Genomic DNA, 14,205 nt, shown 5'->3' on the forward strand with positions numbered 1-14,205 from the left:
CTGTGCCACCAGGGAAGCTCCAAAGCAATCTTGAGAAAGAAAAATGTAACTGGATGAATCAGGCTCCCTGACTTCGGACTATACTAAAAAGCTACAGCAATCAAGCCAGTATGGTACTGGCACAAAATCAGAAATATAGATCAATGGAAAAGGATAGAAAGCCCAGAGATAAACCCGCACATATATAGTCACCTTATTTTTGATAAAGGAGACAAGAATATGCAATGGAGAATAGACAGCCTCCCCAATAAGTGGTGCTGGGAAAACTGGACAGCTACATGTAAAAGTATGATATTAGAACACTCCCTAACACCATACACAAAAATAAACTCAATATGGATTAAAGACCTAAATCTAAGGCCACACACTATAAAACTCTTTTTAGAGGAAATCATAGGCAGAACACTCTATGACATAAATCACAGCAAAATCCTTTGTGACCCACCTCCTAGAGAAATTGTAATAAAACAAAAATAAACAAATGGGACTTAATGAAAATTAAAAGCTTTTGCACAGCAAAGGAAACCATAAACAAGACGAAAAGATAACTCTCAGAATGGGAGAAAATATTTGCAAATCAAGCAACTGACAAAGGATTAATCTCCAAAACTTACAAGCAGCTCATGCAGCTCAATATCAAAAAAAGAAACATCCCAATGCAAAAATGGGCAGAAGACCTAAATAGACATTTCTCCAAAGAAGATATACAGATTGCCAACAAACACATGAAAGAATGCTCAATATCACTAATCATTAGAGAAATGCCAATCGAAACTAAAATGAGGTATCACCTCACAGGAGTCAGAATGGCCTTCATCAAAAATCTACAAACAATAAATGCTGGAGAGGGTGTGGAGAAAAGGGAACCCTAGTGCACTGTTGGTGGGAATGTAAATCAATACAGCCACTATGGAGAATAGTATGGAGGTTCGTTAGAAAACTAAAAATAGAACTACCATATGACCCAGCAATCTCACTACTGGGCATATAACCTGAGAAAACCATAATTCAAAAAGAGACATGTACCACAATGTTCATTGCAGCACTATTTACAATAGCCAGGACATGGAAGCAGCCTAGTTGTCCATCGACAGATGAATGGATAAAGAAGATGTGGCACATATATACAATGGAATATTACTCAGCCATAAAAATAAACAAAATTGAATTGTTTGCAGTGAGGTGGATGGACCTAGAGTCTGTCATACATAGTGAATTAAGTCAAAAAGAGAAAAAAAATACCATGTGCTAACACATATATATGGAGTCTAAAAAAAATTGTTCTGATGAACCTAGGGGCAGGACAGGAATAAATTCGCAGATGTAGAGAATTGTCTTGAGGACATGGGGACGGGGATTGATAAGCTGGAACGAAGTGAGAGAGTAGCATTGACATATATACACTACCAAATGTAAAATAGATAGCTAGTGGGAAGCAGCTACATAGCACAGGGAGATCAGCTCGTTGCTTTGTGACCACCTAGAGGGGTGGGATAGGGAGGGTGGGAGGGAGGCTCAAGGGGGAGGGGATGTGGGGATATATGTATACGTATAGCTGATTCACTTTGTTATACAGCAGAAACAAATACAACATTGTAAAGCAATTATACTCCAATAAAGGTGTTTTTTAAAAAAGTGTGCTTCTTTCCTTGCTGTGGGGGGACTTGCACATGTCTCACCATGATTACAGACCCCAAATTACAATTCTCTGCTGATGTTGAAGAAAGCCATTTTTGCTGGAGAAATATTTGGTACTCTATTTGTTTTAGGTCAACACAAACTTAAATGCATATTACTAAGTGCAAGAAGCCATTCTGAAAAGGCTACATATTGTATGACTCTAACTATATGACATTCTTGAAAAGGCAAAACTTTGGAGACAATAAAAAGTCAGTGTTGCCTGAGCTTGGATGGGGATGGGATGAATAGGTGGAGCACAGAGTAATTATTAGGCAATGAAAATATTCTGTATGATATTGTAATGATGGATACATATCATTATACATTTGTCCAAACCCATAGAATGTACAACACCGAGCAGCATGAACCCTAATGCAAACTATGGACTTAGCGTGATTACAATGTGTTGATGTAGGTTCATGAATTGTTAATAGCCCACTCTGGTGGGGGATGTTGATAAAGGAGAAGGCTATTTGTGCATAGGGGTGGGGCATATGGGAAATCTATTTGCCTCCTCTCAATTTTGCTGTGAACATAAAACAATACATAAAACAGAACATAAAACCAAAAAATAATGTTTTTAATGTGAGTAAAATGGTAAATATATATCCACAATAAAATAATTGATTAATTGTAAAATGGAATGCTATGAACAGCTTCACACTTATAAATATGACAATTTAGAGAAAATTGACCTTCAAAACCCACAAACTACTAAAACTTTAATAAAGATGAAGTATCTAATATGAATAGTTCTATACCCATTAAAGAACAGCAATTCATTATGTAAAAGCTCCCCTCCCCCAAAATCTCAAGGCCCAGATGGTTTCACTGGAGAATTCTACAAAACATTTAAAGAATTAACACCAATCTTATGGATTTACACAATCTCTTCCATAAACAGAAGAAAAGAGTAGAATTCTAAACTCATTTTGGGAGGTCAGTATTACCCTGATACCAAAATCAAAGAGAGAAGAAAAATAAAATAAGAAATCTACACACCAATATTTCTCATCAACTTAAACATAAAATGTCTTGCCAAAACATTAGCAAACCTAATCCCACAATGCATTAAAAAATTATACACCATTACCAAGTGGAATTTATTCCAAGGATGAAAGGCTGATTCAACATTTCAAAATCAATGAGCATAATCCACCATAGGAACAGGTTAAAGAAGAAAACTTACATGACCACATCTATCGATGCAGTAAAAGCATTTATCAAAATCCAACATCCATTCCTGATATAAACTCTCAGTGAAATATGAATAGAAGGGAATTTCGTGAACCTAGGTTTTTGTCTATAAAACAATGGGCATCTATAAAAAACCTACAGTTAACATCATACCTAATGATGAAAGACTAAATGCTTCCCCCCAAGACTGGGAAAAAGCAAAGACGTCCACTCTCACCACTCTTATTCAATATATTTCTGGAAGTTCTAGCCACTGCAAAAGGCAAGGCAAGGAAATAGGCATTCAGATTGGAAAGGAAGAAATAAAGCTGTCTGTATTTGCAGATGACATGATTGACTACATAGAAATTCCCAAGGAATATACAAAAACAAAAACACTGGAACTAGTGAAGTCAGCACTGTGGCAAGATATAAAATCAATATACACACACACAAAAAATCAAATTTCTACATGAACCCAATGTAATCAAAACCCAATGTAATTTATAATTTATCCAAAGAAATTCAAATACATAGGTATACACTTAACAAAATATGTACATGATACATATGCTGAAAACTACGAAATGTGATGAAAGAAATTAAGGACTTAAATAAATGTAAAAACATATCATGTTCAGAGAAAGACAAATATCATATGATATTGGTTATATGTGGAATCTAAAAAAAGGGTACAAGTGAACTTATCTACAAAATACAAATAGAGTTACAGATGTAGAAAACAAACTTTTGGTTACCAGGGAGGAAAGTGGGGGGAGATGAGGGATAAATTGGGAGATTGGGATTGACATATACACACTACTATATATAAAATAGATAACTAATAATAACCTACTGTATAGCACAGGGAACTCTACTCAAGACACTGTAATGGCCTATATGGGAAAAGAATTTTAAAAAGAGTGGATATATGTATATGTATAACTGATTCACTTTGCTGTACAGCAGAAACTAATACAACATTGTAAATCAACTATACTCCAATAACAATTAAAAAAAAACATACCATGTGCATGGGTTCAACACAGTAAAGCAGTCAATTCTCCTAAAATTGTTATATAGACTTAACACAGTTTCTACCAAAATCTCATCAAGTTTTTTTTTTTTTAGTAGACATAGGCAAGCTTATTCTAAAAGGTATATTAAAAGCCACAGGCCCTAGTATAGCTAAAGGAATTCTGACACAGAAGAGTAAAGTGGGAGTAATCACTTTAGGGTTAGGGTTAGGGTAATCACTTTACTCAATAAGGCTTATGATATTACTAGAGTGATAAAGACCTGTGCACAGATGTTCATAGAAGCCTTATTCTTAATAGCCAAATACTACATACAATTCAGATGTCCTTCACTGGGTCAATGGTTAAAAAAATCATGGTACATACATACCACAAAAACAAAAACTTGATACAGGTGACAACTTGGATGAGTCCCGGGGGCATGCTGGATGAAAAAAAGCTACTTTCAAAAGGTATGGTTTCGGGACTTCCCTAGTGGTGCAGTGGTTAAGAATCCACCTGCCAATGCAGGAGATACAGGTTTGATCCCCGGTCCTGGAAGAGCCCACATGCTGCAGAGCAACTAAGCCTGTGCACCTCAATTACTGAGCCTGTTCTCTAGAGCCCGTGAGCCACAGCTACCAAGCTCATGTGCCACAACTACTGAAGCTTGTGCCTAGAGCCTGTGCTCCGCAATGAGAGATGCCACTGCAATGAGAAGCCCGCGCACCACAATGAAGGGTAGCCCCAGCTCACTGCAACTAGAGAAAGCCTGCATGCAGCAACGAAGACCCAACGCAGCCAAAAATCAATAATTTTTTTAAAGTCAAATAGAGACATGGAAAATACTTTTTTAAGAAAAGTATGGTTTCATTTATATAATTTTGAAATGCCAAAATTATAGAAATGGAAAAGAGATTAGATGTTGCCAGGGGTTAGGGACCAAGGAGGGAGAGTGGGAAAGGAGTGGATATGGCTATAAAAAGGAAATCTGAGGTATCCTTATTGTGATAGAACTATTCTGTATATTGTCTGTGGTGGTATATGCAAGAGCCTACTATGTGATAAAATTGTACAGAAGTAAACACACACACACACACACACACACACACGACTACAGGTAAACTTTGGGAAATCTGAATAAGATAGGTGGATTGTATCAATGTCAATATCCTACTTGTGGCACTGCATTGTCTTGCAAAATTCTACTGGAGGAAATAGTAAAGTCTACAGGGGATCTCTGTATTATTTTTACAACTGTATGTTAATATACAATTATCTCCAAAATTTTCTATTAAAAATCCTACTAATCTTTTATTTCAAGAATAATACTGCATCATAATAGCTTGTTTATTGGCTGCTAATCAGGTTTGCATGAAACCTCATAATAAACAGCTACAGGCCACTGGTTCAAACTGAGGTGAAACAGATATGCTTTTTGATGTTTCTGATAGTCAGAGTCATTGATCACACTGAGACACACTAGACACTTTCCTAAGAAGTCATCTGACCTCCTGTGAACTCCCTGGTGCTGTTAATGTGTAAGCAGGCTGCATGACCACTTCATGAGTGTGGTAGACAATACTTGGGAAGTGACTGGATAGATACCAGCTTGAAATAAATACTTGAAGGAGCTGAGCTGTTTTCACTGAGATAAGGTGACATGAAGGATAAGATACCTGGGTTCAGATCCCTAGAGGGCTGTTTTGAGGCAAAGAAAGTAACTGTGTTCTCTGAGGTCCTAAGGGTAAATGAAGATCGGATCAGCAGTTGACCTCAGGGATGCTTTATAGATGCAGATATAGGCTTAGCAAAAAGAAGGACTAGCTGAGCTGTTCAGTAATGAGATGTGTTACTTCTGGATGTAGAGAGTGTCCTATTATTGGAAGCATTTAAGCAGAAGTCATTGAACATCTCTCAGAAATGTGGAAATTTCCTTTCAATGTGCAGATTCTAACACCAAAGTAATCATGTGAAACAGGGCTGCCAGTGCTTTATCCCAACACATATCTCATTCCCTCACTGGCTTTTCTTTTCTCCTGACTGGAACCTTCTCTTCCTTGATGACTAGAAGGGAAAGAAAGGGACTCTGAGGCCTTGGGATCAATATTCTATATAGACTGGAATCTCTTTGCAGGAAAATTCAAGCTACTATTGGGTTTGGTGGATGTAGGGACATAGAACCCTGCAGTAACCCCCCCAGACTAATCTGGGAGATTGACAAGGACACAAGATAACCATAGACAGCTTTTAGTTCTGGCATTTTTGCATTATGAGAAATACAATTGTTTTCATGTGTGTTTTTCCTAATAAACTCTAAACTCTTTCAGGGATACTATATTTTACATTTCTTTGTGTTCTTCCTGCATTTGGAACCTTACACATAGTGGCTTCTTGATAGTTTCTCCAAAAAGTGTTTCTCAGACATGATCAGATGGTTTGTAATGTAGTTTGTATACCAAATGCTAGGCTGGCATTTCCTCCCAGAGGGAAGAAAGAGCTGGCTTCCACTTTCTTTTGGGTGACATCTAAAGTAGATAATGTGACTATTTCTAAAGGTAGCTCCCTACCACTTCCTTCATTTCATGGCAACCAGGGAGCTAAAACAATACATTTAAGACCTGAGCTTTGACAAAGTTCCCAGTGCTGGACACATGAATCTGGTTTGATCCCTTAGGTGTGAGAAGAGTGTAGAGGCTATGGGTATTTTCTTCAAGCTGAGCCTGGTAGGTTGGTGGACTGGGGAGGCATTTATAAATGATCAGGCCTTTTAAATTTTAGAAAACCTTGTTGATATATGTACCAGTATGGAGGTCTTTGCTTCCCACCATCCTCCTCACTCTTGGGAGTGGGGGCATTGGGGTGGGGGAAGGAGAGAGCAATGTGTTGCTGGGTCCTTCAAAAAAGGAAAAAGGAACTCCAGAGTGGCTAAGTTAGGGAGAGAAAAAGAAGAGGCCTGGGCCAGAGGAAGGTGCACTAAGGGAGACCAGGCCTTCTCAGGCCCCTTGGTGAAAGGATGAGAACACTCACAGCACAGGAGTCTGGCCTTGTAGTCCATATGAATGGTGGGGAGGGGTACCCTAGGACACACTAGGAGCCTGAGTCCTGACCCAGCCAGACACCTTCCTGTCAGTCCTTCCAGGACTTCCCTGAGGATGGCCCTCCTCTCACTGGGATCTCTCCCAGTATGGCATTAGTAAGATAATACGGCCCTGGGAGGGAGGGTGGAGGGTAACCTAAAATTAGCCCTCTGGACCTGTTCAGCCAGCTCTTTAGGCGGTGTTGTTAACAGTGGAAACTGAGGGCCCAGCCTGCACCAGCCCCCGGGGCAGTAGGGGGCTCCCCTTGGAGGGGCCACCAGGGCCAAGTGCTTCGCAGAGGGGTAGGGGCAGCCCGGTGAGTACCTGGAGCTTAGGACGTGATGATGCTGTCAGGGACGAGTGAACCCTAAGGGCTGCCAGCCAGTGGACCTGTGATCACCACCCTTAGTAGTCTGTTTCCACTCGGTCTGGTTTCTGGGGGTGCTTGGGAGGTTAGTGGGGAAAGCTTCCCGCAGAGGGAAGGATGGTTTCCTGCTGCATCTGTCCCAGGAAACTGTGTCTGCCTAGGCTCTGGGGTTCAAATGGGCCTACTTCTTGAGGGAAATTGCTGCGGTTATGCAATACAGGGAGGGTGAAGTTTTGCCTTTGTGTCCCTGTGTAGTACTTGTGAGTGTGTGTGGATGCAGCAGGGTGGGCTCAGGGCAGAAGGGCAGAGCTCCTCAGTGTGTGTGTGTGTGTGGGGAAGATGAGTACTAAAAATAGTCTACTAATGCCTGGCATACTATTCTAGGGCCCACTGAAACCAGCCACTCTCCCGTAGGAGTTCTTAACCTAGATTCACAGACCCCCCTCCAAGAGGGCCTTAGATAGAATTCAAAGGGTCCAAAAATACAAGTGGGGCAAAGAATCACCTTTCTATTCCCCTAATCTCTAACTGAAATTTACTATTTCCTTCAAGGATGAATGCAGGCAGCAAATGGCAGTAGTATTACTAGTTCCTGTAACTTGGTCACCAGAAGAAATCATAGATATTCCCTATCATATTACAGTTGCAGCAGAGATCTGGAAATGTCATTTATACTCATAATCACTTAGAAATTATTAGTAGATCTTGTTATTTAACGTGTTGGTAAAGAACTTCTATTACCATATCATGCAATTTTAAAAATATTTTGATAGTTGTATTTCAATATAATTGGTTTCCTTTTATTCTATATATTATATATATATATAGAATTATATATATATCTCATTCTGAGAGGGGACCAGAGACTTAGCCAGATTGTCACAGGGGCCAATGCCACCGAAAAAGGGTTTAAAACCCCTGCACTTTGGGGAGCAGGATGAGGATCCTTGCACAAAATGGTCACACATAGAAACTCTTTAATAAACCACAGTACGGTGAGATTAGACAAAAGATGAGTTAGGTTTTTTATCCTATCTAATGAGATGAGGCACAATTCACTCAAGTGCCCAAGGTAGCTGGGGTCATGCCTTGTTCTCTCTCTGGAGGCTCATTATATGGGCCCTGAAGTGGGCTCATTGTATGACCTTGGTGAGAGCTTCAGCATTTCCCTTCACACTCCCTTTCCTCTTCATTTTTCTGAACACCACTCCCCCAAATAAAATAGTAAGGCGAGAATCCCTACTGGCTGTCAGAAGAAATGATTTGTAAAGCAACCTATGATTGAGATCCTGGAATCCAGTATGACCCTCAAACTTGAGGATCCTGAGAGCTACAATATGACTGTTTGAGGCAAGGGGGAGGGGTATGTGTTTACTTTTCAGGTGGCTGAGTTCTTGCTAATGAGACAACTGTCAATAACAGCCATGTGACCTTAGTAAAAAGTCTCTGTTCTCCTCTAAGCCTTGGTTTTCCCATCTCTAAATTGAGGAAATTAAAGGAAATAATTTATTATGTGCATTCCATCTCTGAAGTTATAGAGCTTTAACCTCAGGAGGGAGCAACAGCCATAGAAATTAGATACCTAAGTAATAATAAAAATTATAGTGAAAATAGTTACTGAGTACTACATACAGGTGGTATTCTAAACATTTAAGATGTATTGATATTAACTCATTTAATCCTAACAATAACCCTCTGAGGCAGATACTACTATCATACTATCTTTACAGATGAAGGAATAGGCACAGAGAGATTAAATGATCTGCCCTAGATCACACAACTACTAATTGGTAGAGCTGAGATTGAAGCAGAATCCTAGACCATGTTTTACCACTTCCATATATGGCTTCCCAATCTGCACTGGGGGCAAAACAGACCTATATAGAAGGAGTTATGATATAGTGTGATGACTGCTATAGTACTATTAAGAGCAAAGACTCAAGGAACTAACCCATTAGAAGGAGTTACATGTGACAGAAGGAAGCATGATGTATATCAACAGCCATCATTTCTCTTCCCTTATCAGTGGATCTTGGGGTATAAGTAGAGGAGTGGTAGGAAATGAGGCTGGAGATATTGGCCAAGGTTTTCTCATGAAGGACCTGTGAGCCTGGCAAGGCATCTGGGCTATACTCTGAAAGAAAGGGGAGTGATTAAAGGATTTAAAATAGAAGATTGGCACAGAGAGGATTTGTACTTTTAAATGATCACTTTAGCCAAAATGTGGAGAAATTATTGAAAAGATAAACTAGCTAGGAGACTACTACAACAGTTGATGCAAAAGATGATGGGGGTCTGGATAAAGCACTAGCAATCGGGTTGCCTATAGAGGCCTCTAGGAAGTAAAATCCTAGATTTGATGACCAATTAGATGCGAGTGGAACAATGAGATAAGAGGTCTGACATTAGTCTTGGGCGTTTGGTTTGGTTGACCAGTTGGATGATGAAGAACTGAGATGTGGATCTAGTTTGGTGATGGTGATAGTAGTAGTGGTGGTGTGATACTGCTGACTTTGAAGTACTTGAAAGAACTCAGTGAATACATACCTTTTGCTGAAGAGAGAGCTGGGGGCCTTGGAGTGGTAGGCTTGAAATCATCCTGATAAAGGTGAGAGCTACAGCTCTAGATAAAGGAGAGAACAAGGGGAACAAAACTATTTCAGGGGAGAAAAATCAGAAGAGTGTGCTGGCCAGGAAGCCAAGGGAAGACTACATAGGAGGAAGTGGTCAGTGGAGACAGATGTCCCAGAAAAGTCAGAAAAGGAAAGAGCTGAGAAACAGCCAGTAGACTTAACCACAAGGATGACTTTTAAAGAAATATCTCTGTGTGATTGAGGATGGGTGGAGACAGACTGCAGAGGGTGGAATTGGAGGTGAGGAAATGGATGGTAGACAACGCTTTGGAGATGTTTGGTGAAAAAGAGAGAGAAGAAAAGAAAGGTAGCTAGAGTAGGACAAAGGACCATAGAAGTGTTTTGTTTCCAAAGATGATTGAGGGGGAGGAGCCAGGGGAGAAGTTGAAGGCACATAGGAAGCTCACCCTTGAAGATCTAGCATATGGTAGCTTTCTTTCTTTTAACAGTCCCATGAGGCAGGGACTATCATTTCTGTCTTATAAATGAGGAAAACTGAATCCCAAAGAAGGGAATAGACTTTCCCAAAGCTTACTCAGATAGGAAATGGGGGTGCTGAGTTGCAAACTTAGGCCTGCCTGATTTCTAAAATTATCTTCTTATAATTGTACCCCAAAAGTGAGTAAATAAAAGACCATATATGGAGTTGATGCTGACTTGTGGCAGGGGGGCTAAAGTTGAGGGAGACCCCACCCACCCACCTCAAAGTTTATTCTATGAGGTGTGTATTTGAGGTCCCAGGCTAACAAAGAGGGGTGGAGGTGGACAGTGAATAAAAGGAGGTGTGAGGCCCTGAGCCCAGGGCTGCAGGGTATGGGAGAAGAGGGAGACTCAACCTCTGAAAACCCTACCAGCTTACCCTGATGACATTACCAACTGAGATGAGTGACTTTGATTTTGGAGCATTAGGAACAGGACTAGAAATGCCAAGGGTTTAGGTTGAGTCAGTCATTGGGCCATGGGTGATTTTGTAGGGCCTGGGGATAATGAGGAGAGAAGAGTTGAGGGTTGAGGAAAGGCTCCAGGCTGGGTGGAACAGAGAGGATGGGAAAAGGTTTGACTCAGAGAGACTGGGAAGCCATAGTTTCCAAAAATATGCTGGCAATCGAAGGGACTCCTGGATTGAAATGGTCCTGGTGGAAAAACTAGTTGTCAACAGAGAGGAGGACTTGTCCTGGAAACCTCAACTATTTCCTACTATCTCTTTGACTATGTTTTACTTGACGTCTCTTTTACTTTTACTTTTAATGTCACCTCTTTATTTAATCAGTGAATGCCATTCAACATCCATTTCCTGAGCAACCCTGTTGCCTGAAGCATGGGGCCTGAGTCTGAGGGGAGGTCACATATGAGGGGCTGTGAAGAGGCTGAATCTCATCTAAAAGGTTGAGAGGTAGGGTTGAGGGCCTGCCCCATGAGACTGATGTCAGAATGCTCAGGGATGACAGCTTGACACCACAAAACACCATTCTGTTGGCTTAGCAATTACCAGACCAGAACCACCTCATTAGTCCACACATTCTGAACCAAGGAAGATGTATCTACCAACACCCCAGCCATGATGTAGGCTCTACTGGGAGTAGAGGAATAATAAGATGGAGACAGTGGCTTCCCTGGTGGCACAGTGGTTGAGAGTCTGCCTGCTAATGCAGGGGACACGGGTTCGAGCCTTGGTCTGGGAGGATCCCACATGCCACGGAGCAACTAGGCCCGTGACCCACAACTACTGAGCCTGCGTGTCTGGAGCCTGTGCTCCGCAACAAGAGAGGCCGCCATAGTGAGAGGCCCGTGCACCACGATGAAGAGTGGCCCCCGCTTGCCACAACTAGAGAAAGCCCTCGCACAGAAACAAAGACGCAACACAGCAAAAATAAATAAATTAATTAATAAACTCCTACCCCCAACATCTTCTTTAAAAAAAAAAATAATAAGATGGAGACAGGAGTCCTCACCCTGGAGTTTACGCACTGATGAAGCACAGATAAGTGGAAATGTGATGTGAAAGTTCACAGCTAAAGCCTAGTTGTAATCCTTTGGAATCCCTGAGCAGAGTAGGAGGAGGTTACGGAAGGTTTCCCAGAAGTAGGAGTTTGAAGGGAAGGCAGAAGAGCATATGCAAAGGCATCAGGCTGTGAAATGGCCTGATCTATTTTGGCAGCCATCTCTGGGGTCTGAAATAAGGTGGAGTAGGAGTTAGAAGCAAGGGACCCATGATTGAAGAGCCTGATGGTGAAAGATGGGGGCCAAGCATCCAGGCTTTTGATGGGAGCCCTCAGTCTCTCCTGTTTTTGTCATCCACAGATCTGGCATATCCTCCTGCTCATAATGAGAATAGTTCTGCTCCAATTAGCCAAGGTGAACCTCATGGACATCACCAAAATCTTCTCCCTCCTGCAGCCCGATAAGGAGGAGGAGGACACCGACACGGGGGAGAAGCAGGCTCTCAATCAAGCAGTGTACAACAATGACTCTTATACCTTGGACCAGCTTTTGCGCCAGGAGCGTTATAAACGATTCATCAACAGTAGAAGTGGCTGGGGCATCCCTGGGACACCCTTGCGCTTGGCTGCTTCTTATGGCCACCTTAGCTGCTTGCAGGTCCTCCTGGCACATGGTGCTGATGTTGACAGCTTGGACGTCAAGGCACAGACACCACTTTTTACCGCCGTCAGTCATGGCCATCTGGACTGTGTGCGTGTGCTTTTGGAAGCTGGTGCTTGTCCTGGTGGTAGCATCTACAACAACTGCTCTCCTGTGCTCACAGCTGCCCGTGATGGTGCTGTTGCCATCCTGCAGGAGCTCCTGGGTCATGGTGCAGAGGCCAACGTCAAGGCAAAACTACCAGTCTGGGCATCGAACATAGCTTCATGTTCTGGACCCCTCTATTTGGCTGCAGTCTACGGTCACCTTGATTGTTTCCGCCTGCTTTTGCTCCATGGGGCAGATCCTGACTACAACTGTACTGACCAGCACCTACTGACTCGAGTTCCACGGTCCCGCACCCTCCTCGAAATCTGCCTGCACCATAATTGTGAGCCAGAGTACATCCGGCTGTTAATTGATTTTGGTGCTAACATCTACCTTCCATCTCTCTCCCTGGACCTGAACTCACAATATGATAAGGGCACTGCATTGCTGCTACAGGCCCGAGGTGAGTGTCAGGCAGCCCAGCTCTAATAGGCCTCCTGGCTTGGAGGGCCGAGGGCCCCAAATCACCCCCCCAAGCTAATCCTTCTGGGATGAGTTGGAGAAAACATCATCTTCTTCCCTGGGGCCCCAGTGGAGAAGAGGTTACAGATTCCTTTTTAGGGAAGGGATCACTAAGATGAGGTAGGGGATAGCACTAGCCCAGTTTCTTCTTCTGGCATTGCCCATGACTGTTTTGTGGCCTTGAACATGCCCTCTCTAGGCCTCAGTGTGTCCCCATTGGTACCATGCATTGAGGGAAGGGAGGGGACATTTCTTAGAAGGGAGAGAGCAATTAGGGCTGCAGTAGCCAGGGCAGGATGGATGTAAGCTTGGGTGGGAGAACTACACTGAGAATTGCTTCTCATGACCTGTTTTTCCTTCCTGTAGCTACTCCACGGTCACTATTATCACAGGCTCGTTTAGTCATCCGCAGAGCCCTGCGCCACGCCAGCCAGCCACGAGCCATCGACCAGCTGGATATTCCTCCTGTGTTGATTAGCTATCTTAAACACCAACTGTAATCTTGCAGCCTGCCCAGAAACACACAATGCCTCCAAAAAGCCACCTGGGGACCCAGGTAGCTTAAGGGCACTACAGCTCTACCCACTCGTCTGAAGCTTCTCTCCTGTATTATCCTCCACAATAAAATCCTCAACAAAATAAATCCTGGGGGCTGTTGTGTTGGTGTGTGTGGGGGGGGTGGGGAAGTTCACTGGGGGAATGGGTCTGGTTGGCCATGGGGAAGGATTAGAGTGATCTGGCATTCAACAGGCATAGGAGCCTAGCCACTGAAAGAGAAAACTAACCCAATGGCCTATACATCCCCACTAAGATCCTTGAGAGAATTTGGAGCTGTAATGTCCTAGAAGCAAGTCCTGAAGAATTCAGGTAGGTATAAGGGTAGCATCATCTTGCTCAGCCCTGTATCTCCATTGAATCTCTGGCTGCTATTGTTACCAAACCAAACTTGGGTCCACAGCCAATCTACTGACACCGGGTTGTGGCGAAGTAAAGGGGCTTCACCCTTTTCAGGGGCTGTTGCCCAATACCCTATTTGAGTCAAG

General features: G+C 42.4%; 1 protein-coding gene across 1 annotated transcript; it reads left to right on the plus strand.

Moving 5' to 3' along the window:
* The first annotated feature begins 12,249 nt into the window (after positions 1-12,249).
* ASB12 (ankyrin repeat and SOCS box containing 12) lies at positions 12,250-13,805 on the plus strand. The gene is made up of 2 exons (XM_029241479.1): positions 12,250-13,103; positions 13,529-13,805. Exons 1-2 carry the CDS (start codon positions 12,278-12,280, stop codon positions 13,660-13,662), a joined length of 960 nt encoding a protein of 319 aa, XP_029097312.1. The 5' UTR covers positions 12,250-12,277; the 3' UTR covers positions 13,663-13,805.
* Positions 13,806-14,205: the final 400 nt, after the last annotated feature.

Source organism: Monodon monoceros, unplaced genomic scaffold (genome assembly GCF_005190385.1).
Source record: "Monodon monoceros isolate NGI ecotype Baffin Bay Population unplaced genomic scaffold, NGI_Narwhal_1 Super_Scaffold_22, whole genome shotgun sequence".
In the NCBI taxonomy this organism is placed as follows: domain Eukaryota; kingdom Metazoa; phylum Chordata; class Mammalia; order Artiodactyla; family Monodontidae; genus Monodon; species Monodon monoceros.

What these genes read in the sequence shown, in the direction of transcription:
- ASB12 (XM_029241479.1), top strand. Translation starts at nt 12,278, where the DNA reads ATGAGAATAGTTCTGCTCCAATTAGCCAAGGTGAACCTCATGGACATC. An exon ending in ATTGCTGCTACAGGCCCGAG is followed by an intron (nt 13,104 to 13,528) that starts GTGAGTGTCAGG and finishes TCCTTCCTGTAG; the next exon opens with CTACTCCACGGTCACTATTA.